Raw genomic sequence first — 27,590 nt, forward strand, 5'->3', positions numbered from 1 at the left:
CGTTCGTAGTGAGTGTGTTGAAGGATTCACGATTTTTCCTATCGCGTCAAGTTTGCATAAACTGGTGGAGACTAATCAAACATAAAGATTAATGTTTCCACACATGCTTTAAAATTATTTATGCAACCTTCATCATATTCATCTTCTCCTTGTTCAAGTTATTGCATTATTCTCCAACACAATATCTCACAATTATCTTTAGGTCACTTAAGGAAGAAAGACAGATTTTGAACCCTTCGAATACAGTGAAAGTGAAAATTGATCTCGTAGTGAAAAGGAATGATAAGTGTGTTTGTTGATTAAAGTTGATTTTGAAAAAGCTTATGACTCGTTGAGCTAGTGTTGTCTATATTATATGATGCAGAGGATGAGGTTTGATGAAAGATTTTGGAATGAAAGGTGGGGCGGTACAAACACGCTTCAAGAAAGGTTAAATACCATTTGTACTCCCTTGGAATAAATTTTCGCTTATAAATAAAAAAAACCTAAGACATGCATCATATTTGATCCTAATATATATACAGAATAAGAGAAAATATCATATGTCACCTACATCTTCATGTGTGTGTATCTATTATAGCACTTCTTCTTATATCCTTACATTCTCGTGAGTGATGACATATGAAAATAAAGTTTAATGAGCCTCGTTCAGCTTGGACAGCAAAAAGAGACTGCTAGAAGAAAGAAAGACAGCAGCACAGAAGCATAGCAAATCCACAGGAGTTTGAATAGTAGCCTTCTTACTTCTGTCAATCAAACCAATCAGAAGCAGCATCACTATCACATGACCAACCTTGGTTTTTAGGTCATTTACTGTTTTTATATCCAACCATTTTGGTCGTTCCTGAGACGGAGAAACAATGGAATTAGCATCAAAGATAATTTATCATCAAGAATTTTCTAATTTCCTAAGGTTGACTAGGAAAAAGAATGTCTAAAAGCTAACCTTCAAAGTGAATATGCCAAATAGATTTGATCTATCAGAAGGTTTTTGATCTTGCAGAGAGCTTGCACTATCAAGATTACTCACAAAGAGCTCATACAGACCCATTCCAAAGACTAGCATCACCGTTCCTAAAAGATAGAGATCTACATGAACAATGAAGTAGCCGTTAGAAAGAAGAGAATCACAAATAAATCCTCTTAGAACAATGACAACACTAACACAAAAGTAGAAATAACATAGCTTAAAAGATTAATTGATAGGGACTAATGTTATTTAATCACAAAGGAACAAAGATTAAATGAAGAATATGTGTTAAATAGTAGAAATAGAACAAGAAACAAATTATACATACTTTTAGGAGTTTAACTTTAGAGACACTCACCAAGAGCTTCTATCAGCATTTGAATTACTTTACTACGGTTTACCAAGTATCCCAAAAAAGACTCTGCAACGAATGTGGAGCCCTGCATGTAAAATTGAATGATACATTAAAACAAAATTCATCAACATAGCATACTGATTGTAATATTGCTTAATTTTTCGAAACTTAGTCAATTGATTCAACCAGTTTGACAAGGTGTGTAATCTTCTAAGAATGTAGTTAGTTAAGTTTTCGAGTTTCAAATATGCACACTTTCCATTATTCTTACCAAGGGTTAAGCCTGACATGTACTTACGGACAGTTAGAGATTTGATTCAGTGTATGAAGTAAAACAATAAGAATCAAATAGAATCTAAACCTATGAAATCATTAAAAAAAGGACAAAACTTAGGTGCATTTCCTTAGGTGTTTTTCGTATGGATTGCTTAGTTAAGAACCATACGAAAAACACCTAAGGATATGCACCTGTTTTGTCCTAAAAAAAAATACACAGTTTGTTTTATTTTTGAACAAATGTGATGGATGGAGGCATATCAAATTATGACCTGGAAGTAAAATACACGGTTTGTTTTATTTTCTTAGGTGTTTTTCATATGGTTCTTAACTAAAAACAAACTTTTATTGGTTGTAATATACCTGGAGAACATTATGTATTTGAGGAAATCAAGGATTATTTAGTTAAGAATCATACGAAAAAACTTAAGGAAAATTCATAGATATAAGATCAAGAATGATTAAACCTATTTGATTCTTATCTGCGCAAAGCCTTTATGTGAATAACTCGTTTGTAAAATGTAACTCATGCAGTTGAGAACACTGAATGTGGTCACTCTCTGAACCCCTGAATCATCTACTATCAAACTAGTTTGTGACCAACCAGCCATTTTGAAAGCTAGGGTGTGGAACTTCTCTTGGCGCCGGCGGTTATTTGTGTGGAAAGAAGATTTGTTTGGTAACTTATTGTTGGAGTTGGATGGATTTGAGGGGTTTCATGAGGAGGATGTGTGGAAGTGGAGATTAGAAGAGAGTGGAAATTTTACCATGAAATTGTCGTATGACAAATTGGAAAGTTCAATTTTGTTGGAAGACGAATGGCGGGAGGAAGATAGGAAGGTTTTTTCTTGCTTATGGAAAAGCCCGGCTCCTTCCAAGGTAGTAGCCTTCTCTTGGAAGGCTATTCTCAACTGTATCCCATCTAGGTTGAATTTATCATTGAGATACGTTCTTCCGGAGGAGGTGGAGAAGATGTGTGTTTTGTGTGGGGAGGGTGAGGAATCAACCCTTCATTTGATGCTTCATTGTGAAGTGGCTTCGAAAGTTTGGTCTAAGTTAATGACTTAGATGGAGATTTGGTTCATAAACCCTCCAAACATTTTCATCCATTGAGAGTGTTGGAGCGGGTGGGAGCATAAAAAGAGGATTAGGAAAGGATTATGGTTGATTTCGACAACTACTGTTTGGGCCATTTGGAGAGCTAGGAACAATATCATCTTTAATGAGGGTATAGTGGAAGTCGACAGCATGGTGGAGGAGGTTAAGGTGTTGTCCTGGCGTTGGGGCTATGGAACGGATGAAAATTCAGCCGTGTTTCTTTTATGAACGGTGTTGGAATCCGAGGTTTCGTATGGTGAGATAGCCTCTGCCCGAGCCGCAGTGAAGAGGGGGTTTTTGGTTATTTCTCGGTCTGACCAGGTTTTTGTTGTTGCGGGATTTGCGGACCTGTCTGTTACTGTGTTGTTGTTTTTGAGCTGTTGCAGGTCTGGTGCGGCAGCAGTGTGGTGACCAGAATTGTAGCAATTTCCACTGCGGCTCTGATGTGCTCCTGCAGTTTTTCGGTTGGTGCTCGGGTGGAGTATGCTGTTATGGGATTTAGTGCTGATTGTGAGGCAGGAGTATGCTGTTATGGGATTTAGGGAGAAACTGTTAGTTTTTTTCTTTGTTAGAGAATTATGTTTTGCTGCCTTTTTCTTGGTATATACTGCAGCCTCATTTTCTGTTCTGCTGGGTTGTTTTGGTTGTTGGATGGGATGGCTTCTTGGTTCTAGTAACCATGAGGCAGTTGGGGTTTAGGGAGTTGTTTGGGTGATCCGCCTATATTCGGTGCCCTTGTATTTTGGCCTTTTTTGGCTTTTTCCGCGGGTTTTGTGCGCCTTGCACTTCTAGTCGTCAATAATATTAGCTAATTAAAAAAAAAAAAAAAAAAACTTTATTTGAATATGGTCAATTTTTTGGCTTTATTTGAATTTGGATTTCTGCTTAACTTAACTTTAAAAGCTATCTCATAGGGAGAGGTTTCCACGACTAGACATTGGGAGCGTGAAATTCACAGGACTGCACATCTACTGGGATCTAGGACAATCAAGCTATGATAGCATATTAGAATTTGGTCCTGATTAAACCCTAAAAGCTAGCTCATGGTTGAGGATTGTCCATCTTGTAGTTACTATTCAGTCCAAATCACAAAAGCACACTATGAAAGGTGCACAAAACTAGAATCATGTAGTCTTCTCTGGTTTTTTTTGGTTCATCCTAACAATTATCTCATTGACAAATCCATAATTTTGGAATATTTGATCAGATACAACTTAAAATTGAAGTTAGAAATTGATACCTTAATGAAGCATAGAATTGATCCAATTAAAGACCCAAAAACTCCAATAATAGCAAGAAACCGGCATCTATAAATCACCTACACAATATATCACAAAAAAATCAACAGCTAAATATCCAAATTCAAAGATAATAACAAACAATTAAAGGCTTAATTGTATTCATTAATCATGCATAATTTTGAATAGTTGAATAACCAAATCAAACCAATGATTACAACGAAGAAGAAACCACAAACTCTCAACACAAGTCGTACAACCAGTTTGGATTGGCTTATTTGACCTTATCTGCTAACATAAGTTTTGTAGAACTTATGAAAACAGCTTTTGACATTTTACATAGGCTGTTCTAATTAACTATTTAAAACAGCTTAAAATTTAACTTGCTATAAAACAGCTTAAAATTTTACATAAGTGCGTATCTTATCATGATAAGAACTCGTGTTATAAGCTGCAAATAAGTTATTTATCGACACAAGGCTAGTCTTACCTTCTCAATGCCTTCTTCTATGCCTTCCAACTTCCCTGGCATCTCCTGATGAGATACAACAGAATCAAAACCAGAATTGGAAGCAACAAGCGGCGACGAAGCATTCACAGCAGATGAAGAAACAGAAGCTTCTGAACTACTACTGCACACAAAATCTGAAAACCTGAAACTTTTATATCCCAACACAGAGACCCTTTTGCCATAACAGCTGAATATAGAATTTTGACAGTGAATTAAAGATGATGGTGTTAGAGTGAATGGTTTCTGCACCAATGCCTGAGACAGTTTCATGGTTAGGATTTCAGAGAGTCAAAGGTTGTTGGTTTGGAAAATGTAGAAGAATTTTTGTGTGTGTGCATGTATGTGTCTGAAAAGTATCAATGTCAAACACAAGGATGGAAATTTGAGATGAATTTGCTTCTTTGTCTGGTTTTGGTGCCACTAGTTGTTTGGAGAGAATTGTGTGAGTCATTGTCTTTCTTTTCTTTTACTTTTTTTTTCCGACATGTTATCATAAATATCTTGTTGGATTTTTTGTACAATTCAACACATGTACGAATCCAAATTGGTTGAACTCACTCTCACCATACATCTATATTACACATGACACATTCTCAATCAATAGTTAGTAAATTGCACGGAATAGAAATCAACTGTTGAGGTAAGTTTAATGGAAGAGGTTAATCCATCTACGACTTGAACGAATCAATATTCAAATGATAATCGAAAGAAGTGTTCGCATTTAAAATTTGCTTATCTTAGGTAGAATTTTTTTGACAAAAAAAAAATTGATAATTAAACCAAACAATTGTGCGGTTAATAAGTACAAGACGATTCGTTAGTAAGAAATTTTTTGACACGAATACATCAAAATTCAACAACACATTTTTTTTAAGGGATGGTTAACACAATTTAATATGTGAGTATCTATGTTCAGTTTATGGCTAATATATACGATAAGTTATCATAATCTATTGAACACAATTAGCCACGGTTTTTAATATATTTTTGGCTTAATTACTATTTTGGTCACTTAACTTATTTTTTGGTTTAGTTTTGATCTCTTAACTATTAAAAGTTTCGTTTTGGTCCCTTAACTTACTTTTTGATTTCGTTTTGATCCCTTAACTATTAAAAGTTTCGTTTTGGTCATTTAACTTACTTTTTGGTTTCGTTTTGATTCCTTAACTCTTCCTCCGTCAACCACTTTAGTCCTTTATGTTAGGATGAATGTATTAGAGTTAAGGAACCAAAATGAAACCAAAAAATAAGTTAAGGGACCAAAACGAAATCAAAAAATAAGTTAAGGGACCAAAATGAAACTTTTAATAGTTAAGGGACCAAAAGAAAACCCAAAAATAAGTTATGGGACCGAAAAGAAACTTTTAATAGTTAAGGAACCAAAACGAAATTAAAAAATAAGTTAAGGGACCAAAAGAGTAATTAAGTCTATTTTTTTATCAAATATTTTGAATATTATTAACCATAATTTTCTTGAGACGGTAAAAAATAGTTGTAATCCTTGAAAGATTTTTAATTACACATAAGAGAACTTGTGTTATCTAAAAATTACATCAATTCCCGTAAATTTTAATCCTCGAAAGATTATGAATCTACTCCTAGTCTAAGCTTCCAAGTTGTTTTAATGTAAGTAATGTTCAAATTCATAATAAGAATTTACATTTTTTTCTAACATGAAAGAAATTTAAGAGACGGCAAAAATGTGCTCTTAAGGTAGACTGATTTGATCACTGACATCCCAAATTTATTCTTTTATCTCTAACGACAGTTAACAGTTGTTTGTTGTTTGCATCCAACAACAATTAATTGTTGTTTGCTAATTGCTCGACAACAGTTAATTGTCGTGCATTCTAGTCTTACACCATAACATCAACCTCCCTCTATTGTTCAAAACACGAAAACATGGTTTGCATGGAGCAATCAAATGAAGAAGTTGGCTTGAAATTATGTTAAAATTATGTTTAATGTATGTTTGTCTTACATGGATATTGAGTGATCTTGTCCAATTATGATTAGAAGCATTGTTTCATCTTTGAATACCTCTTTACCTATCCTTTTTTTTTTGTTGGCAGTGATTGCCTATCTTATTTATAAATGTATTAAGTGGTCTTTCAATATCTCTTTGCATGTCTTCTTGCTTGAAAATGTGTTTTCTCTTCGGAACAATGGTTCACTATCGTAAGCAAGCAAACGACAGTTAACTGTTGTTTTCAGGTATTTTTTGTTAGTTTAGGGTGCTTGAGAGCAATTAAGGAAGTTCAAAGAGCAATTTTCGTAAGGGAAAACCAACGAATAATAAGTCTACGTAACAAGCCAGATCATAAATCCATCTTTGGGCCGGACCATGAAATCCTAAATTCATTTTGTACATCCGGTAGATAACTACCGAATGTTCATTTTAAAAATTCCTATTTTCTATCTCAGATAGATTTTTTTTTTGACAAATCTACCTCAGATAGATAACTACCGGATTATTGCCCATTTAACCTTTTGTTTTACATAACAAGCAAACATCATCCAAACTTTTTCTCTCATCTCTCCACCAGCTCACTTCCTCCCTCATTTCACTATGATTACCTAACCGAACCACCAATCTCAACCGACTCCCCACGCGAAACGTCGAATCCTCACCGTCCAATTATCCATCATCATCAAAACCCACCCTGCTCATTGATCGCAATTGAGTGAATATTGACACTAACTGTTTTATTGATTGTGATGAAAATGCAAAAAATACTTGCTCACAAGATTGAAATTTAATGTTTCTCAATAAATACTTGCTCTTTGTAAAAACCTTAACATGTGCTTTAAGGACATAAGTTAACATGACCCAATAAATTTTATCAATTAAATGTTTATAAGAACTCCTCAGCAAGATTTATTTTGTTTTCTTAACTTTAAAGCTTTCATTTGCTTTGCATTTGTATCATTTTCATATTGTTTGTGTTGATAGCTAACTACAAAGCGCCAATATATATTATTCAAGAACAAGAACAAAACCACATACAAATGAAGAATATTATTTATTATATTGTGCACTACCTTTAATGACATAAACATAAAGCCTCCTAAAAAAAGTGTTCTTCTGGATACAATAATGTTGTGTCAACAAGCAGGATTGAAATATCTCCCACAAAAGCAAAGAATCTAAAGACTCAATTTTATTACAGACAAAACAATCAACAATTTTGTTCTTAAAATGGTACGCATTAGACAATTTCATCATTATAATATTAACAATATTTTTTTTCTGTTCACATTTACTCTCTCAAGTTAATCTAAAAAAACTAATACAACCATAAATTTCTTCGTAAACCAATTAAAATTTTATTAACTTCAGAAACTAAATTATCTAATAATACTAATTTTTGACTAAATTTGTACGAGGGATGAACATAGAGAAACATAGAAGAGAATGAGAATGAGACTATGTCCAATTTTGTTTATACATAACAATAACATAGTCAAAACAAAATGGAAACAAAGAAAGAATCATTTGGATTGAGAAGTGCAACGTGAAGGAATATAACTACCATTAAGAGGATGAAATTTAAGTTGACACTCAAGTTTACACCCGAATTTAAAAGAACCAAACGGTCCAATTCTCCATTGAGTTCTAGCATCACCCTTCAAATCAAACCCAACAATATTTCTCTTCCATGTATCATCAACATCCTCAATCTGATCAGGAGTCAAAGGAATAGAAGAAGATTGAACAACATAATCCAAATACCTAGAACTATTCTTAGGAACATCAAAAGGGTCAGCAACCATAAAAGCTATACCTTGTCCTTCATAGCTAAGTTTCAGTTTTATATTAGAAAATGTTGCATGTGCCTTAAAATTACCATTTTTCGCCATGACACGGATGTTTACTTGTGTTTGAAGAAGGCCAGCATAGTCATTTCTGAAAAGATCTAAATGAGCATTTGCTATGCTTATTGTAGGGACTCTTGGATGAATTACTATGTAACCAATAAAGACTACTACACCTCCAATTACAACTCCTATGGCTATTATTGTGCATAGAATTGCCAATAGCCAAATAAAGATGTTGGTGTTACCATTTTGATGTGTTACTAGTCTTTTTTTGGGTGTTCTATGACGAAGTTGATGAGTAGGTTGAGGTTGAGGTTGAGGACGATCAAGATGATGAGCCTCATGGTCTTGATTAATGTTATGGGGGGAAGGCATGGAGATTAATGATGTGACAGAAATTAAAACCAACCCATGTGGGGTAATATGTGAGTTTTATTATGTTGAGGGGGTGAGAGTACTTGAGAGGGAGGAGATTTGGTAAATGGAGAAAGAAATATGGGTTCTTTATCTCTAATTGGTGGGAAGGTTTTGGTATCTTCTTTTCCTACCTTTAAAGCATTTGTCCCTTGCATATGCTAATTTCTTTTTATATATTTTGTTACCTAGGACTCCAATTAGGTTACATAAGAGAATCTTGGTTATTGTTTTGGCTATTGTATTAATGTTCAAAAGTATATAAAATGATTTTAATACATTTGTTTTACGCTTTTTCTTATACTTGTTTAGGAAAAAAGTGAAAATAGAACAAAGAAATGTGTGTTTTGTAAGAGTGTTTTTGTTAACTTGTTCAAAGAATTTGTCTAAGAATGATAAAATAAAAATAGTGAGTGAATATTATTGTATAAAAAGTAAATACCAAACTTGCATGGAAGAAGTTATCAACTCTTTTACTTGTCGATTTCCTGGCTTTGAAGCTTTAACACGATCATTGGGTAGTGAAATTCAATGGATCTTCCCTTGCTAAGTCGGTGTGTTGATATTCATATTTGAATTAATAAACCACTAAGCATTTACTGATTTATTGTTATTTTATACATAAACAACAATGCATGCCTAGCTATTCTTCTAGCAGAAATATGGTAACCTGAACTCCAAGTAGAAGTTTGTTTTTTTTTTACATTCATTGTTTCCTACATGGAAATGACCAAAAACTCAGTGGTAATTAATTATAGCCGGTTTTCTAGTTATAAATTAGTGGTAGTTAACTACCGCTGAAATGTTTTTAGTCATTTCCATGTATTTTTAGAAAATAATGGACGTTCAAAAACCAATTTTTCTCCAAGTATGTTCATCTAAGATCAAGCCCATGGAAGGATTTGAAATGGGCCTCAAGTGAAAGGATTCAGAAGATTTCTTTTTAGGCCCCCCTCATAACTCTATAGACCCCCTAAAATTACGTAATTGCTTTTAATAACACATTCTATACATAACTATCGGATGCTTATTTTTAAAAATTTCATTTTGTACACTTGGTAGATAACTACGGGATGTTCATTTTAAAAAATTTTATTTTATACCTCTAGTACATAACTACTTAATGTTCATTTTAAAAAATTCAATTTTGTACCAACTTGAATATGCACTCAACTTCCTATTTTAAACATTCAATTTGCGATTTTTAAAAAATTACTTTCTATTTTACACTCAACTTACGATGCATAATTTCTATTTTTGAAACCTTAACTTATGTTCTTAGGGTAGGCGTTAGTATTTCCTAAATTTATTTTTATTTGTTAACTAGTGTTTTGGGTGTGAATTAGAAAATTGTTGTTGATTGTAGTTTTATTGTTTGGCTTGAAGGGGTCATTTCCTCCTTAGCTAAGCAAGCTCGAAAAGGGGGATATCTTTTCAAAACCATTGGCACTACCACCACCAAAGATAGGGATTGAATTGAATCAAGTAAGACTCTTGAAAGCCAATCATCTCATAATACCTTTACTAATTAATGGCAGCTTTCTATCTCTCTTTTTTTGTTGCTCAAGCCTTGTAACTTGACGTTTGGTACAACTTTTCCCTTTAATTTTATGTCCTCGTAACTAAAAAAAAAAAAGAATTTTATTAGGCGTGCAATAAAAATTATTTAGAAAATGAGAAAATTAACTAGTATAATTACTGTCCCGTGAACATAGCTCAGTTGGTAGGACAATGTATTATTATATGCAGGGGCCACGGTTCGAAACCTGGACACCCCACTTATTCACCTTATAAGGTGAATTTTAGCCAATAGGCTATCTGACAAAAAAAACCCTAGTATAATTAACTAGTGTAACCAAAAAAAACTAATAAGTGTAACTAACTTTTACATTAATAATTTCTCAAAAAAAAAACTTTTACATTTAATAAACTGTTTTTATTTTGGCGAAGTACGTTTTTCAATATCAATTGTTCGTATGTGTATAGTTGGACTTTCTCATATCTCTAAGTTGAGTTTAAATCCAGAATTTCGCATAGGAATTAACTCAAAATTTAAACTCGCTTGAAAATAGTTAAATAAAAAATTATGTGGCTTCGCACGATTAGACGTTGGATACTAAGCATAATAAGTCGGATCAAAATCGATAAAAAAATGGAAGGCATAAAGGGTTCAGTTGCAAAACTTAAGAGAACAAAAGTGTAATTAAATTAATCATTAATAATTTATCCACACCAATTAAAAAATTTACTACCTAAATTTAAATAAACTTGTCCATAATCTGTCAGATCAATGGTAAAAGTTTGACATTGTTATTAAAAGTCGGATATCGATAGGGAATGACCGTCCGATAATATGTTTATAAGTGGAGGCAATACTCACATCAAAAACCGGTTTTGTGAGGTTATTTTAGACCCAGCAACCATTTCTAAGAAGAGGAATGTTATGGACAAACTCTCTAACAAACTCCTTTAAACACTCTCTCATTCATTGGTCCACGTCACCACCTTTTAAAAATCACTTGACTAGAAACTGGCTTGGCAGGTTATCAAACTTTTAATCTGAAAAGGGAAAACTGTTCTGATAAACTTCCCCACCCCACCAGCCTCAGAGTCAATGAACTTCTTCGTTCCCACCCCACTATCAACACCTCTTTAACATTTCTTTTAAAATTTTGATGATCAATTCCATTTCATTTACTAGAGATTGTGCTTGAGTACGAAAGGCCACCATTAATTTTTTGGATGACGCCAAAAGGTTCAAACCAATTGCAACTTCCAATTACTCAATGATTATTGTCAAGTCGAGTGAAATCATAAGAATGGCATATGATGTTTATCTATACAAAACAGTTTGTACATTGATTCTTTGGCAAGATCAGAAATTGAATATTATGTATGGCATTCTTTACTAAATCTGTCATTAACATAATCACAAAGGGGTTTCAGATCCAGAGGTGTAGCATAAAATTAAAAATAAAACTAGTTATTATCTTGTTGAGATAAGATGTGAAGAAAAATGGGTTAAAAGAGTCAAGGGAGATAAGAGGTAGAAGAAATAGATAAGCAATTTTTAGATCTTTGCTGTGAAAAAACTAGAGGACATGTTCTGTGTTTTCTTGCAACCTGTGAAACCAGTTATTAGGTAGAATGTTTAAAAAATATGGTGACGTGGACCAATGGTTGAGGGAGTGTTTAAAGGAGTGTGTTAGAGAGTTTGTCCTTAACATTCCTCTTTCTAAAAATTGTAACAACAATGGCATAATTGTCTTCTTTAAAATTACGCATTTAAAAAAAAAATTGACAATTCGAAATTGTTATCTTCTTTACCTTTCTCCTTGTATTTTGTAGATGAACTCCCCTACCATTAATATTTTCTGCATTTACGCATTTGAGATTGAGATATGGTGGCCCTCAATTAAATATGACGGTCCATCGGAACTAATTTAGTACCGATGCCTATGGACCATCGGAATTAAGCATTAGACATTTTATTTTCTTCTTGTTTTCTTTTCCATTATTAATAGCCTGATCTTAATTAATATATGAATGAAACAAAGCATGAACAAAAATGGACACTGAAAAGAATGGCAAAGAGACAAGGACACTCACGAAAGCTTCAATGAGACACGTTGCTCCTAAACTGAGATATGACTGACTACGATGGATCAATGACCAACTTCATTAATAAGTCTCATGCATGCATTCATCATTATTTTATTTTTTGACAAACCATGCGTGCATTCATTTATTTATATTATAAGATAAGATAAGATGTGTTGTTCATGACAATTTTGTACACTGTTTGTATTAGGATAGGATGCGTTGTTGTTGTTGAAGACAATTTTGTGCCGCCTTATTTTAAAATATTTTATAGCATGGAAATTTGTCATTAACGATTGCAACCCAAAAAAAGTTGGTTCATACTAGATTTAGTTAAGTTCAATTCAATCCAAAAATGTTTTTGCTCGTCACATGGATGGCCTCGTATGAGAGCTCTAACATCTGCAGGTATAAATGGTATTGTAAGGTTCTTTTTGGGAGCCGTTATCAGTAAATATTGTGCTTAATTAATGGTCTTTGAAGGTAGAAGAGGGAATAGGAGGGCTTTCAAGAGATGATATGAAAGAGGGAAAAAAATGAGTAGGGGTCGATCGGATCATCAAATTTTAGGGATTTGAATTCAATTAAAGAAAGGAGAATGATAACCATCGCCCTCGAGGCATTGGTTAAAGTAGTAAAATGAGTAACTTTGCATTGAAAAATGGTGTAATTATTGCTAAGAAAAAAGTAAGACTTGTATTTCCAAAGCAAAGTTTCCATTATTGGAATCCTTAACTACTACCTCCGTCCCTAATTATAGGGCCATTTTAAAAAATAACGGGAATTAAGATAGTGGATATTTGTATTAAATATGTTTGTAATTACTATTGTTTTTACAATTTTATCCTTTAAGAGAGAGGGTTGATTTATGTTTTCAACATGTTATTTATTGCTGATTGAAGAAAAAGATGTATAATAAATAAGAGCATGTATGTAAAGAAATAATTAATGTAGTTGAAAATAGGAAATGAGTCTTATAAAAAGGGACAAAAAAAATCTCAAAAGGGTCTTATAATTAGGAACTGAGGTAGAATTGTCCTTAAGACACTGGTTAGCAAGACCCTTAAACAAATTTATATTTTGTCTTGTGTAAAATCAGAATCAATTCAACTCGATGATGAATGTGTTCGTTTGAGTCTAATCAATTCAAAATAATCTATACAATTAAAGGACATTTTATTTCAAAATAAACTAGTTACAAACTCGTGCTTCACACGGGTTCAATAACGTATTCGATAAAAAAATTCTTCGAAAGAAGAGATGTTAAAACGATGGAACATTGTGATTCATCATAAAATATGTATGGGCTGATTAAGAGAACATATAATCAGTTTATGAGATTAGTAATTGACATAATATTTAGGATGAAAACAATTGGAACCAATGATGTGTGAATTTACATATTATCCAAAATTATAAAAAGAGTGATGTTGTTGTAGGGTTACCAAAAAAGGATTGATACTCATAATTACTTCAAATGAAATCAAGCAAAGAAGTAACTTCGGTGAGTAAAGATAATCTAGTCTAGGATTAGAGTTAAGGTAATCTGTTGAAAGTGCGGATCATGAATACCAAATCTTTATTTGGGAACGACTTAAACGTGCATATTTTTAGGTGGCTTCTCTAAATCAAAAATTAACTTATCACCTACCTTTAACATATGTTCTCGGCAAAATTTGAACCATTGGCCGCCTAAGTATTTTTTGTACTTGCTATCTTTGTCGTTATCAAGCGACACTTATACCTTTTTTGAGCTTGTTTGTCGATGAGTGCGATTGTTTTCCGTGTTCCTTTTAGAACTATCATTGATATCTCATTTGAGAAGTGCTAGGTACAAAACAAATTGCAGTGTTAATTAGAAGTTATATATATGTACATTTATAAAACATTTACCAAAGCATTATAAAGATTTGTTGTAGGAAAAGAGCATGTTTTATTTTGTTCAAAAGATTAAGAAAACAACATTATTATTAACATGATACTAATTGAAACCAATGAAGAAACCAACAATGTGCAGATTAAGGTTACATAATAGTTAGGTTTATAAAAGCAGAAATGATAACTGAACACAAAACATTAGACACATATACGACACCATACGTATTTACTGTTGCTTAATACATTTTCTTTTTCTTTCTTTTTCTTCCTTTCTTCTCTCTGCCTGTAACCACGTCTCCTTCCATCCTCTACCAAGTATACAAAGGTTTTCTTTCTTCGAAGCTCTGACAGCAGCACCACCACAACAGCCGCCGCCGACGATGGCTCAATTGAGATTTTCCGGCGATGAAGTACCTCACTGTGGTGATTGGATTCCGGTCTCTCACTCCGTTCGTCTCAGATCCGCTCCGTCAGTTATATCTCCGGCGTCTTCGCCGGCGTGGTTGTCGTTATCTGATCGGATCGTCGCCGATGTGAGGGAGAAGACGATGTCACCGGCGACGTCAGGGAGAGCTGATCTGAATAGATTGATGGTGTGAAGACGATGGGGGTTGCGGTGGTGAGAAAGACGGAAGAAAAGATGAGAAGGATGGTGGTTAGGTGAGGACGGCGGTGGTTTTGACTGACAAGGACGGTGTTGGTGGTGGCTGTGGTGGTGGTGAAAATGTTGTTGCTGGGAGAGAAGAAGAAGTTAACGGGAAGAGAAGAAATGGAAAGGCATGGAAAATGAGAATAGGGGAGTGAAGTTACCAAACTACCCCTCTAGTTCACACCAAAATTATTGTTTTGCCCATGGTGTTGTATTTGTGTCCAAAATAGTGTGTCTACTTATCATTTCTCTTATAAAAGAGATTGCAAGTTTCATAGACTAACCAAAGAGGAATTTTTGCCAATATTTACATTAGACAAAATGAAAAGAACAGATGACATCCCAAAGTCAAGATAGTTTACGACTACATTCCAAAGCGATACGTCAAAATAGTAGAAGTTCAAATAGTTCAACAACAAAGATCTACTTTGGAACAACTCGAATTTGCAAGTTCTTTTGTGACTTTTCGAGATCAAAGATGAGCTTACCACCTTCTTCCATCACTCGTTCTCTGCAAAAATTGAACCACTGCCCACCCAAGTATTTTTCATAGCTTGCTCTCTTGGCGGTAATGAGGTGACAGTTATACTGTCTCTGTGTCTGGTCATCAATGTGTGTGTGTGTGTGTTCGCGAGGTTGAAGAAAGGAAATAAAAATATTTTTGAGGTTGTGATGATTAAACAACATTGAAATTAAATATATAAGTGATAAAAAGATAATAAATTTCTTTTGAAAAAAAAGATAATAAAATTAAATGGAACGGTTCAAAAAATAAAATAAATAAAGTTAAATGAAAAGAAAACATATTGAAATATAATATTAAAAAATAAAAGAAAAGGTTCCCAGCGTGAGTTGAAAAGAGGTGTTTGTGAAATATGTTGTCGAGGAGTAGTTTTTTATAGTAGCATTTAACAACTTTTGGCCAAAGCTCATTCCATTCAATTTTATGCGTTAAAAAAAGTTCCCTTTCTAGTAAGTACTTAATTGACATTGTGTTTGACCTAACTTCTACTTAAAAATGTAGAGAAGTAGAAAAAAACCCGGGTCAAACGGTATCTTAATCTTCCACAACGGCAGTATAGAAGCAACTGAATTTGGGAGAAAAAATTGGAAAATAGTTAAAAATAAAAAAAATGGAAAATAGTTAAAAGTTTTTAAAAATATAAAAATTGGAAAATAGTTAAAAAAAATCGGCGAGGTAGCACTCAACTAAGCAACACTAAAATAAATTATATGCATCAGCGTAACAAAAACAAAGACAGACGGATATAAAATATTACTCTAAACGTTAATGTGTGTGTAAATATTTGCAAGGTTGAAGAAAGTAAATAAAAGTATTTGGTATCATTAAATGACAGTGTGAATAAAAAAAATTGTGAGGTTGTGATGATTAAACAATATTGAAATTAAAATAATTGATAGTGTGTTTGACCTAACTTCTCCTTAAAAATGTAGAGAAGTTGGAAAAAAGTCGGGTCAAACGATATTTTAATCTCCCACAACGGCAATGTAAGCAACTAAATTTGGGTGAGAAATTAAAAAATAGTTAAAGAAATAAAAATTGAAAAATAGTTAAAAGTTATTAAAAATTAGAAAATAATTAAAAAAAATTGATGGGGTAAAATGGGAAATATATCATAAAAATGATGAGGTGGCACCAACCACACCCCCAATAATAAAAAATTACAAAACTGCCCTTCATAGAGACAAAATGGTAAAATCATAGGAATTTATATTTTATATATAGTAAGTAGTTAGAAATAAAACAATTTGAAATTATAACATATATACAAAATTAAATTGAAATACTTTAATTGATACATAAAAGTTTTTACTTATGTTAACAAAAGGGGCATTCTATTGTAAACACAAAAATAGTTCAAAGAGGAATCTTTTTAAAGGTTACTGTTAGATTGGATCATAACAAAAAAAACACAATTTTTTCGAAAACATCTAGGGCACGCACGGATACAAAGGTTTGGAATTATTAACTTGCAGCCTCAAACCAAGCACTTATTTAACTTGTAGCCTCAAACCAAGCACTTATATTAGTTTAGGTAAAATATAGAATGCGTTGATTTTGATCATCAGATTAAATGGACTATCCGAACTTGTGAACACTCTTAAAAATGAGAAAAGTTGGTTTTAAGAGTATGATAAAGAAAATGGAAATTTATAGAATTTATGGAAAAGTTAATTTGATCAAGTATATATTTTATTTTCTCATATTAGATGAGTTTTGTATTATGGAAGAAAAAAAATGTCGTTTGGAGCTTATCTTTCTTTGATTTTATACTATTTTCCTTTTTTTTCTTATATTTTCTTCTCTTCTTATAAACTCTCAAATAAATTTGTCCTTGTGAGCTTAACTTAGTTGATATGGACAATGAATAATATATGCAAGGCCTGGGGTACAAATTCCGACCATCAGAAGAAAAAAAAAGAGTCTATTATTCAAGTTTGGAGCTTATCTTTATTTGATTTTATATTATTTTCCTTTTTTTCTTATATTTTCTTCTCTTCTTATAAACTCTCAAATAAACTTGTCCTCGTGAGTTTAACTTAGTTGGAATGGACAATGAATAATATATGCAAGGCCTGGGGTTCAAATTCCGACCATCAGAAGAAAAAAACTCTCAAATAAACAAACTTAGTATATCTCGAGAAGCATAATCTTTTCTATGGCACCAAAAAATAATAATATATTTTTTTAACAAGTCATTTATAGATAAAAAAGATGTTTCTTAAACACCTCAATAAATGTATACAGCTTAAGAGAGATAGAGATAAGAGAGCGATGCAATATATTGATGATGTGATAGGAAGAGATAGATAAAGAGAAAATGAAATGTTGAACGAGTGTAAGAAAAATTAAAATATCCAAGTATCATTGTTGACATAGATACACAATGATTTACAACTCATATTTAAACACCCCTAAATTTCATACACTTGTTCAATATCTTACTTTCTCTATATTTCTCATTAATGATCACATCAAGAACATATCACTAACTATCACTAATCTAAATTCTCTCCAATCAATCAAAACAAGCATTCATGCAATCAGGTTGATGTTGCCCGCCCGATCTTGATCAAAAGATTGAATAAAAAAACAGATGATTTTTTATTTTAATATTTAAACTACCAAGTTTTAATTTGAACCACTCAATCTTGATCAACACAATCTCCAATGTACAAATGCATCACTGCGGATTTTTGCTGACGTAGGAAACTCTGCGCCACCTATCTATTAGAAACTGTGGTTAGGTCTAACACAATTCCACAAAACCGACTTATAAGATAAGGACTGTCCTCTTTATATACTTCTCTCAAGAGTCTTTATCTATCCGATGTGGGACTTGAGTTTTTCCCAATAGTATCTGATCACTCTTTATCTCTATCTCTCAAGGTCCACTAATTTTTTTAATATTTTATTAAAATTGAAGCATTAAATGAATTTAATGGTTGATTGATGTTATTATAGTCGAGAAAAAGAAAAGGTGGCTTGATGTTACCTTAAAAGCTTAACATATATATCCATTAGCATGTTACGTGGCAGCTGGTAAACACTTTGTTGCCACCTATGCAACATGCACTGTCTTCAAAACTCACATCAACAGTTCAACACTACCAGTTTCCTTTGATTTCACAGGCACTTCCTCCTTCACTTCTTTGTCTCTCTCTCTGCACTTCTCTGTTCAACTATACCCCATTTCCATGCAGTGCAATGTAAGTGTACCTTTCTTACTTCAAACCCAAATTTACTTTTCTCATAATTTGAACTGTTCATTGTTCATTTCTATCAAAGTTCAATATTTTTGTGGATTCATGACATGGGCTCATGCTTATGGATTATAATTCAAGTATATGCTTATGGATTTTTAGTTTTATTATATAAATTTTGCAATTTTTCTTAATTAGGTTTCTTCTTCTATCAATCATCGATTGCGGAAGTGTGTTATTTGTGCAGCTATTTGATGTTATAGGCTTGTTAAACCTTAATTATGAATATCTGATATGTTTAAAGTTCTAAATAATTTTATAACCTTAATGTCCAGAAATTTAGCGTTTTAGGTAAAAGGAGACATTGTATTAGACAAGAATTCCTCAATGATTTTTCATATGAATTTACTGATATTGCAGGATCCTATGATGAATTACATCCACCAAACACTATGGAACTTTTGAACATGTAATTAGAAAAGAGGAGATCACTCAATTTAATGATTGATGGCACTAATCTCTGAGCTTTTGGCTAGTGTAATGATATTGGTGACAAGGGGTTTCTCTATGCTTAAGGAGGCATGCTTGTTTCCTATCAGAATTGGATTAGTTGTCATTTACACTTGGACAGAGTTGATTAGGACTGCAATAATCTTTAATGTGAACATAGTATTGGGAATTATCTCATGGACAATTGGACTTATCTTCTTACCTGTAAGAGCTGTGAATGCCATTCAAAGGGAGAGACAGGTTAGTTCTCATTCTATGATTCTATTTGTTTTACTTTTATCTATGTTGTGTGACCCTTGCATAATATAATACGTTTTGATCTAAAATGTTATATGATTAATTGGAGTTACAGGATTTTGTATCATACAATACATTGTATGAAACACTGACACAGTCACGGATACCAGATATAATACTTAAACATCGGTAATAATTGAAGATAATGGAAGTGATTAAATGCAACTACATTTATCAGCATTGTAGTGGTGTCGAACATTGACATGTGTCAAACACCGGTCACGTTTTCAATATGAAGTGTCATCGCTATTAGATATTTATATTGGGCCTAACTCATTAATACAAAACCAGATTTGTAAAGTAAGAACACATTTTCAGGCCATATCACATCTCATGTGCCTTGGAATTTTGGTTTTTCCCAATACACCTCCTCACGCCCGGCGCTTATTGGGCTTGGTGCGTGAATATAAATATTGAGTGGTCCTGAATGTATAGGCTCCCATACTATATTAGATTTTTATATTGGGTCTAACTCATCTTTACAAAAAAACCGGCTTGTAAATTCAGGAACACATTTTCAGACCATAACTAATGTGATGTGGTGTCTTAGAATTTTTGTTTTTCCCAATAGGTGCTACATAGGAAACAGTTCATTTTGGCTGAAATAATATTTGAATTCCAAAATTTTCTTTTTCTTATTGCTGAAGGTTTAGCAATATAAAACAATATCAGATTAGATTAACCTTATTACGCAGGTTGCTTGAAATAATAGATACGATAATTGAGTTCCGGAATAGTACTCCCTTTCTTAGTGCTCAAGGATGGATTGGATCTCAGTCAATTTCTGTTAATATCCTAACTAACTCTAACTCCTAACTAATAGAATCCTGCCCATTGGGCTTACCTAACATTATGCAGTTGGAACAACAACTACATCGAATGCAGACCGAGATGGAGAATCTAGAATGGAAGCAGAACAAACTTCAAGAACGGTTTCAAATGGCACTCAAAGAGTGCAAAATGATGGAGATGCTACTAGCAGAACTTGAAGAGGAACATGATATGGCCGTCGCAAAAATTGAAAACTTAGAGGGAAAGGTAGGTATTTTATATCCATGTGCCTGCCTTGTAACTTGTACATCTATTTATCTGCCCAGGTTCGAAGACTTAGCTTCCAATCGACATTTAATATAGCGAGCGATATGTTAATATCAGCAATGTTAAAAAATTAAAACCACTACCATTTTTGTTGACTTTGTTAATAATTTGTTACTATCTCTTGTTGACAGTTGAGGGGTCAGATAAACGAAAATCTCCGGCTTAAAGAAATTCAAGGAAAGGGATACTGGAACTCCAAAGATCAAAACATTGACAATGACCGAAAGATTGAAAAAACAAACAATGGCATTCCTCCTCCTAACCTGCCATGGAAATCCGGTAACAGCGAAAATGAAGTTTCCCTTAAGGATCTTCTGATGCACAAAGATATGTGGGAAGACGAGGACAAAACTCGAATTGAGTTGCTTAAACTCTTGAAAACAGGACAAAAATCAGCACCTGCTAATTCCGCTGCTAAACCGGAACCAATCTCAAAAGACATAGAAGTGAGTGAAGTACTTGATCATCACCGATATGTTGCCATTTCGCAATCAATTTTCAGTGCGGTTTTGTCACTTATAGTTGGAGTAACTGTTTGGGAAGCTGATGACCCTTGCATGCCTCTTATTGTAGCTCTCTTTGCTGTAGTAGGCATGTCTTTGAAGAGTGTTGTGCAGTTTTTCTTCAGCATTAAAAATAAACCTGCTTCTGATGCAGTTGCTCTTTTAAGCTTCAACTGGTTCATTCTTGGTACTTTAACCTACCCTACTCTACCAAGGGTTGCACCTATGTTGGCTCCACTAGTATTACGTTTTTTAGACCAAACCATGACACGGTTTGGTCTCTTATCTTTGGTTTGATATTTTTTTTTTTCCCTTTATGGTTTGTGTTTTATTATGTGTACTATAATGTGAAATTAGTCTCTTTTTGTGGTGTATAAGTGTATTGTTCATACTGTTTCTAAAATATGAGGAGTCTGTGTAATTGATTGTCTGTGTTGATACTGTTACCAAGAAGAAGAAAAAAAAAGAGAGAAGGGTACATCTGTGTATATAATGAGCTGCGCTCTTTCCTCTTTGTCATCCCAAATCCCTAATTCAGCTTTCTTGGGGTGCACTCTATCTCCTTCTTAACCAATAATTATCTTGATCAAAATAATTTATTTTAGTTATTTATCTACCACTCTCTTGCATCAAAAATACACTACAGTCACCAAAGTTACCAAAACTCAAAGTCACTCAAGTATTTTCCCACATTCTTCATTCAGCCGCCATGTCAATCCTCGCCCACAACTTCGCCACTACCACCACGCTTTCTTTTTCCAAAACCCATTTTCAAACCCTTTCATGTCTATCGCACCGACCGTTTTATCTCGACAAACCCTAATTCCCAATTCACCCGCACAACTTCACCACCACCAACAACACTATGCTCTCTTGGACCCATTCTCAAACCCTTTATCGCACAACTTCACGTCCCTTTTTCACATCATTCCAATCCCACTTTTCTTCGTCTTCTTCCAATACCGAAGATTACCCCACCGGTGACTTCAATTTCGAACCCCTCATCGGCTACAACAAATTTCTCGTCAGGCTCAATATGAAGTTTGCTTTACCTTCCAAGCGTGTTAAGGACGGAGGTGTTATCTCTTCCTCAAATTTGCGGTAATTTCTTGAAAGCAGCATATGATCCTTGTATTTCCGCTGTTTATCTTCATATCGACCATTTAAGTTGGGGTTGGGCTAAACTTGATGAGATTCAAAGGCAAATTTTAAATTTCAGAAAATCGGGGAAAATGGTTGTGGCTTATGTCCCTTCAATTCAACCAACAGAATATTACCTCGCTTGTGCTTGTGATGAGATTTTTGCACCTTGTGATGAATCTTTTTCACCTCCCCATCCTCAGTTTGGATTGTTTTTTGGACTTACTTCGCACCTTATAGCTCTTTTTCTCGTGAGACGCACACTGCACTTCAGGATCATATAATCTGTTCAAATTGGCTGGAGAAAGACTCTTATCTTAGAGGGAAGAGAAGAGAAGAAGTTGAAAACTTCATAAATGAAGGTGTCTATCAAGTAGATAAACTAAAAAATGAGGGTTTCATATCAAGTTTAGTGCATGATGATCATGAGGTTATCAATCTGTTGAAGAAGAGACTTGGGGGGGTGAAATCACTCCCTATGATTTCTTTTGAAAAATACTCTAAAGTTAGAAAATGGACTGTTGGAATATCAGAGGCGAAAGAACAAATAGCCATCATCCGAGTCTCAGGGACTATGGGTACGGATATTGTCACAAGTAAGTTCATTGAGAAGATTGGTATGGTCAAAGCGTCAAAAGAAATCAAGGCTGTTATTATCCGAATTGACAGTACAGGAGGTGATGTTCGTGATTCTCAGTTAATGTGGAAAGAAATCAGGTCTCTTCCTGCGGAAAAACCCGTCGTTGCTTCAATGTCTTTCAATGTCTGATGTAGCAGCAAGTGCAGGATACTACATGGCAACGGGAGCAGGAGATATCGTAGCAGAAAATCTTAGCCTAACCACTTCAATTGGAGGAGCGTCTAAAAACTTTATCGCAGCGAATCTTTGGGAGAACATTGATTCGGAAGTAGTAGTTATAAAAAGGGGTAGAAAATATGCCAGGTCAGTCCCACTGAGCTGCATTCTCTTAGCCCGTATGAAACAGAGCTAGATAAATTGGCAATAACTCTAGACAAGGTAGACAAGGACAAGATGAAAGAGATTCCACATAGGAGGATTTGGATCGGGAAGGACGCAGCATCTCAAGGTTTGGTTGATGCTATTGGTGGGATATCGCGTGCTATTGCTATCGCAAAATTCAAGGCCAATATACCTCAAAACAAACAGGTTAATCTTGTCGAGCTCTCAAGATCCGGTCCTTCTCTACGCATACTTTTAAGGGGCATTGGTTATGCACTCGTTGGTGATCCCCGATTACTTAATCAACTACTAGAGGACAACGATGGAACCATTCCAGCATATATGAAAAATGATACATCCTTATCAGAGGTTGAAGAAGATACATCCTTTGTATACCATCTAGGAGGAAAAATTAAATTCATATATTATTATTTTAAGTTTTATGCAGTTGATGTTTTTTTTCCCGCATTTTTGTATTGTTTTTCGTTATAGAATTACACAGATGATGGTTTGCACTCCCTGCTATGTAACAACGCATCTTGTATATATATAGGAACAACAATCATGCTATTGCCACACTTCACCTACTGGAATCACACTTGTATAATACAATCTCCAGACCAGCATCTACTAGAAATGCAATTGCAGATGAAAATCGATCTCTGCAATTGCGGCTCACTAATCCTGCCGGATTCTCTTACCTCTTACCAAAACTCCTGAAAGTTAAAGAACCAACACATAATATCACACCGAAAAGTTCCCACCAACTTAAGGGCTGGAACTGTCAACAATTTAACCATTAATGACCTGAAAAGCAGAAAATCAACCTAAACAGTCCAAGGGATTTAAATTCCCTCGTCTAAGATAGTAGTTTAAGCTAGACAGTTTGATTTTTAGCCATTTCCAAGTCAATTTTTATTGCTTCCAACATACCTTCCGGCAGCAATCCGACCATGTTCTTAAAGAACCTCTCATAACGCTCTCTCCAAAAAAAAACTCAAATACATGCATACTAAATGACCATAAATCGTCGAATATAGATTTAGCCACACGATAAAACCTCCTAACAGACTGAGGAGCTTAACGGGCAATCAAAGAAAAACCACCAAGGCTAAGCAAAATTAAAACTTTTTGCAATCATAAATGAATTTTTACTTGTTTATAAGACATATTATCATTGTATTCCCAACTCAGTGCCACTTTTATGAATTATTTTAGAATTCTCTACAAATAAACTCGTTTCCACACATACATTCAATTTCTGAGATAGAAAAATATGATATATTATCAAAGTGTGGAGCTTGGATCACTACCTAAATTAAGGGACTGTGTAAAATCCAGAAAGGAAAGGGTACCGTCGTTTAAAGTTCATACCTATTTTTCTAATTTTTGTAATATTATATATTATGAGCAGCGTCAAATTCATTTTAGCCTCACTAGTTTCTTTCTTTTTAATTACATTTTCCTAAGTTTTTGTTGTGTATTGTCTCAAATTTATCCTTACATTTTCTTTTTCCTGTCCATTTCAAATCACTGCAACTTACTCCAAATCCTCACTAAACATAAGAGAAATAATATTTGTACAACTTTCTCTCTCATATTCACATGGTCTTATCCTCTCTCTTCCTTTTTCTCTCTCCATTATTTTTGACCAATAAGAAGAGAGAAAAACAAGGTTGTCACTAAAGTTATTATGGAATGAATATACAAATATCATTGCTCAAAACATAAATATGGCGGACTCAGTGGTCCATTGAACTCGCTGCTAGTACATTCAACTTCTTTGGTCTTTATGCATCAATATCAATATGCGATAGATATTTATAATCTTTTCATTTCCTAAACCATGGCTAGACATAGCTTTTCAGAAAATTAAGGTTATTGCGGACAAAATACTTCATCCGTGCCTATATCTAAGCACCCATTTGACTTTATTTTTGTCCATAAATGTAAACTTTTTCAAATTATTAGATGCATTTATTATTATTTTTTCTCTAAACATACCCCTAATTAATACTACTAACTTGTCTTGAAATATAAATAGTCAAATTTAATACACATAAAAACAAAAAACAATTTGGTAATATTAACACACAAAACAGACACATTAATTACACTGATAACTTTTCTTAAAAAATATGAAAAAAGCAAGAGGGCTTACATAAAAGGACGGAGGGAGTATGTTGACTTCTCATATAAGTTCATCAAAAGCTGTCATATTTCAAGAGCCCTTTGGATTACAAAAATATCATTCTTTTTGGTCCCTCGTCTATGTGGACATTCGTAGTTCGAATGGTTTGAGTTATGAGATGAACAGCTGGTAGTTATTTACCATAGGTAGAAAATAGAAATTTTTAAAATGAACATCCGGTAGTTATCTACCAAAGGTATAAAATGGAAATTTTTAAAATAAGATAAATGCTAACGTGTGCTCTTGAGAGCACATGTTAAGGAACTCATTATAGAAATATACGTATCAAAAGTCGTGCATTCAATTTCTTAAAAGTTAAACTATTATGTTTACCAATATAAAATTGTTCTTTTTGAATTCCTTAACATATGTCTTTAGAGCACCCACATCCATGTCACCCATATTGGTGGTATAAATGGACCCCACTCAATACATTATATTATTTTACACTTTTTAATTATTTAAACCACTCACTTACATTTTCTAAATATTCATACCACCGATCTAAAATTTTAAATTGAGTCCCATCAAACATCACAATATCTCTTACATTTATATTTTATATTTTATATTATTTTTATCAAAGAAAACTACCTAGCAATGCAATACTACGGTGCCAAGAAAAAGCCTGACATATTGCTATGGGGAAATGTGATACCACGCCATTTAGCAGGCAATGTGTATGCTCTTAGGACACAAGTTAGCATGACCCTTAAAATAAACATTTGATGGTCATCTACCTGATGCTATGGTTGTTGCATACTAGACATATTACTAAGAGCAATTTCATAATTTTGAGGGGTCTAAAGAGATATGGAGGGGCCTAAACAGGAATCTTCAAACACTTTTGGGCTTAAGCACTGTTAATTGACCATTTTAACAAAAGAAAAAATCTATGAAAAATAATATATTTTAATAGATGAATGGAATCCATTAAAAATAAAATAAAGAATTCATTGGATTGAATTTTATGTTCAATGAATGGTTTTGGATTGATTATTTTTAAAAGAAATTTTAATTGATTGCTTTGATCCGGTCATTATCATCTAAATCGATCAAATTTATTCGTTTTGCGATCTCTATTGTAGATTCATCCAATAACTGAGATTATTAATTTTCTCATCATTCGATGAATTCAAAATCTGACCTCTCACTAATAATTTTGATTGATGATCAACTAGAATTTTCAATTTTAAAATGATTTTCTTAAATTATAATTTTTAGATGAGAAAGCAAAATTAATGATAGAATAAACCTTATCAAATCCATCAAAATCCCAGAATTGGGATTTGTTTTTACCATCCATGCGTTGAAAGTGGAGGGCTATATCCAAAATATTGCAAGATATATTTTCATCCACAAATGTTTGTGATAAATAGCAATGGAAACTTCTCCTGTAAATGTAGCTCGCTACTAGGGACATTATAAGTAGGGGTTGAATTTCGAGCTCTGAATTTTCCAATTCTTCACACATAATATGTGTGAATCTAACCGCTAAACTATTTAACCAAAAAAATAGCAATGGAAACTTTACATGAATTCGTTTTTTTTTTTTTTTTATTGGGCAATGCGTTTTTTTACTACTCACAATCACAACTCCATAAAATAATTACATGAATGTTTAGACATTTCCAAATATAATAACTAGATAACAGCCACCCCTCAAGAAAAGAAAAGAAAAAACAGATTGAGACGTGTTAGGCTGGATTTGACTAATTGGTTTCAAGATGAGGTTGGGGTCCAAGGTAGGAACTCGGATATTTCTTGATTGTTCTATCACGATAAAGTTTTAGTGGATGTACTTTAATTTAAGGCTCTTTATGTGGTAGGCCTATATAAAGAAAATTAATAATTGTCTATTTTCGAAATATATTTTTTTTTATATGAGACTCTTAACATATTTATTTGTTCAAATAAAAAATTTAAAACGTGAGCTTAATTCAATCGTACAAATTCGGTTTGATAAAGTGAAAAATATTTTAACTTAAAAAATATATATTTGGACAATATTCGTTAATGTGAAACTTGTAACAAAATTATATAATTAAGACTTGACGGTCGAAATCACGTGATTGTGTGAATGTAAAATTATTTCAGCTAAAGGAAGTCCAGGTCACTAAATAATAAAGCACAACATGACAATGTGGCCTAAGGTTAGCCTAGTATTAAAAGCATATAGTATATTTTTTTATGTAGACATTTTCATTCCACTTTGTCACTCCTGTCACCATCTTTCTAATATTGAATTTAGGAGTGGATGGTCCTCAAGGGACCAAAATCTATCTTTTATAGATTGATTTCTAATTTGTCCTAACAACGTCAACGACATATCTTTTTAGGGACTGAAGAAAGCACG

General features: G+C 33.4%; 3 protein-coding genes and 1 pseudogene across 3 annotated transcripts; 2 read left to right on the forward strand and 2 right to left on the reverse strand.

Moving 5' to 3' along the window:
- Positions 1 to 435: 435 nt before the first annotated feature.
- Positions 436 to 4,924, reverse strand: LOC11407388 (uncharacterized). The gene is made up of 5 exons (XM_003612454.4): positions 4,428 to 4,924; positions 3,940 to 4,017; positions 1,329 to 1,410; positions 947 to 1,089; positions 436 to 844 (listed from the first exon to the last, which is right to left on the reverse strand). Exons 1-5 carry the CDS (start codon positions 4,716 to 4,718, stop codon positions 635 to 637), a joined length of 804 nt encoding a protein of 267 aa, XP_003612502.1. The 5' UTR covers positions 4,719 to 4,924; the 3' UTR covers positions 436 to 634.
- A 2,937-nt stretch (positions 4,925 to 7,861) lies between these two features.
- Positions 7,862 to 12,375, reverse strand: LOC11405508 (NDR1/HIN1-like protein 12). Its single transcript, XM_003612455.4, has 2 exons — positions 12,009 to 12,375; positions 7,862 to 10,303 (listed from the first exon to the last, which is right to left on the reverse strand). Exon 2 carries the CDS (start codon positions 8,640 to 8,642, stop codon positions 7,941 to 7,943), a length of 702 nt encoding a protein of 233 aa, XP_003612503.1. The 5' UTR covers positions 8,643 to 10,303; positions 12,009 to 12,375; the 3' UTR covers positions 7,862 to 7,940.
- A 5,998-nt stretch (positions 12,376 to 18,373) lies between these two features.
- LOC11410963 (uncharacterized) lies at positions 18,374 to 21,388 on the forward strand. Its single transcript, XM_003612459.4, has 4 exons — positions 18,374 to 18,540; positions 18,955 to 19,284; positions 20,200 to 20,379; positions 20,571 to 21,388. The coding sequence occupies exons 2-4, from the start codon at positions 19,042 to 19,044 to the stop codon at positions 21,237 to 21,239; spliced, it is 1,092 nt and encodes a 363-aa protein (XP_003612507.1). The 5' UTR covers positions 18,374 to 18,540; positions 18,955 to 19,041; the 3' UTR covers positions 21,240 to 21,388.
- An 878-nt stretch (positions 21,389 to 22,266) lies between these two features.
- On the forward strand, positions 22,267 to 23,619 carry LOC11415567 (serine protease SPPA, chloroplastic-like; annotated as a pseudogene).
- Positions 23,620 to 27,590: the final 3,971 nt, after the last annotated feature.

The sequence above is a fragment of the Medicago truncatula genome, chromosome 5 (assembly GCF_003473485.1).
Source record: "Medicago truncatula cultivar Jemalong A17 chromosome 5, MtrunA17r5.0-ANR, whole genome shotgun sequence".
Taxonomy (NCBI): domain Eukaryota; kingdom Viridiplantae; phylum Streptophyta; class Magnoliopsida; order Fabales; family Fabaceae; genus Medicago; species Medicago truncatula.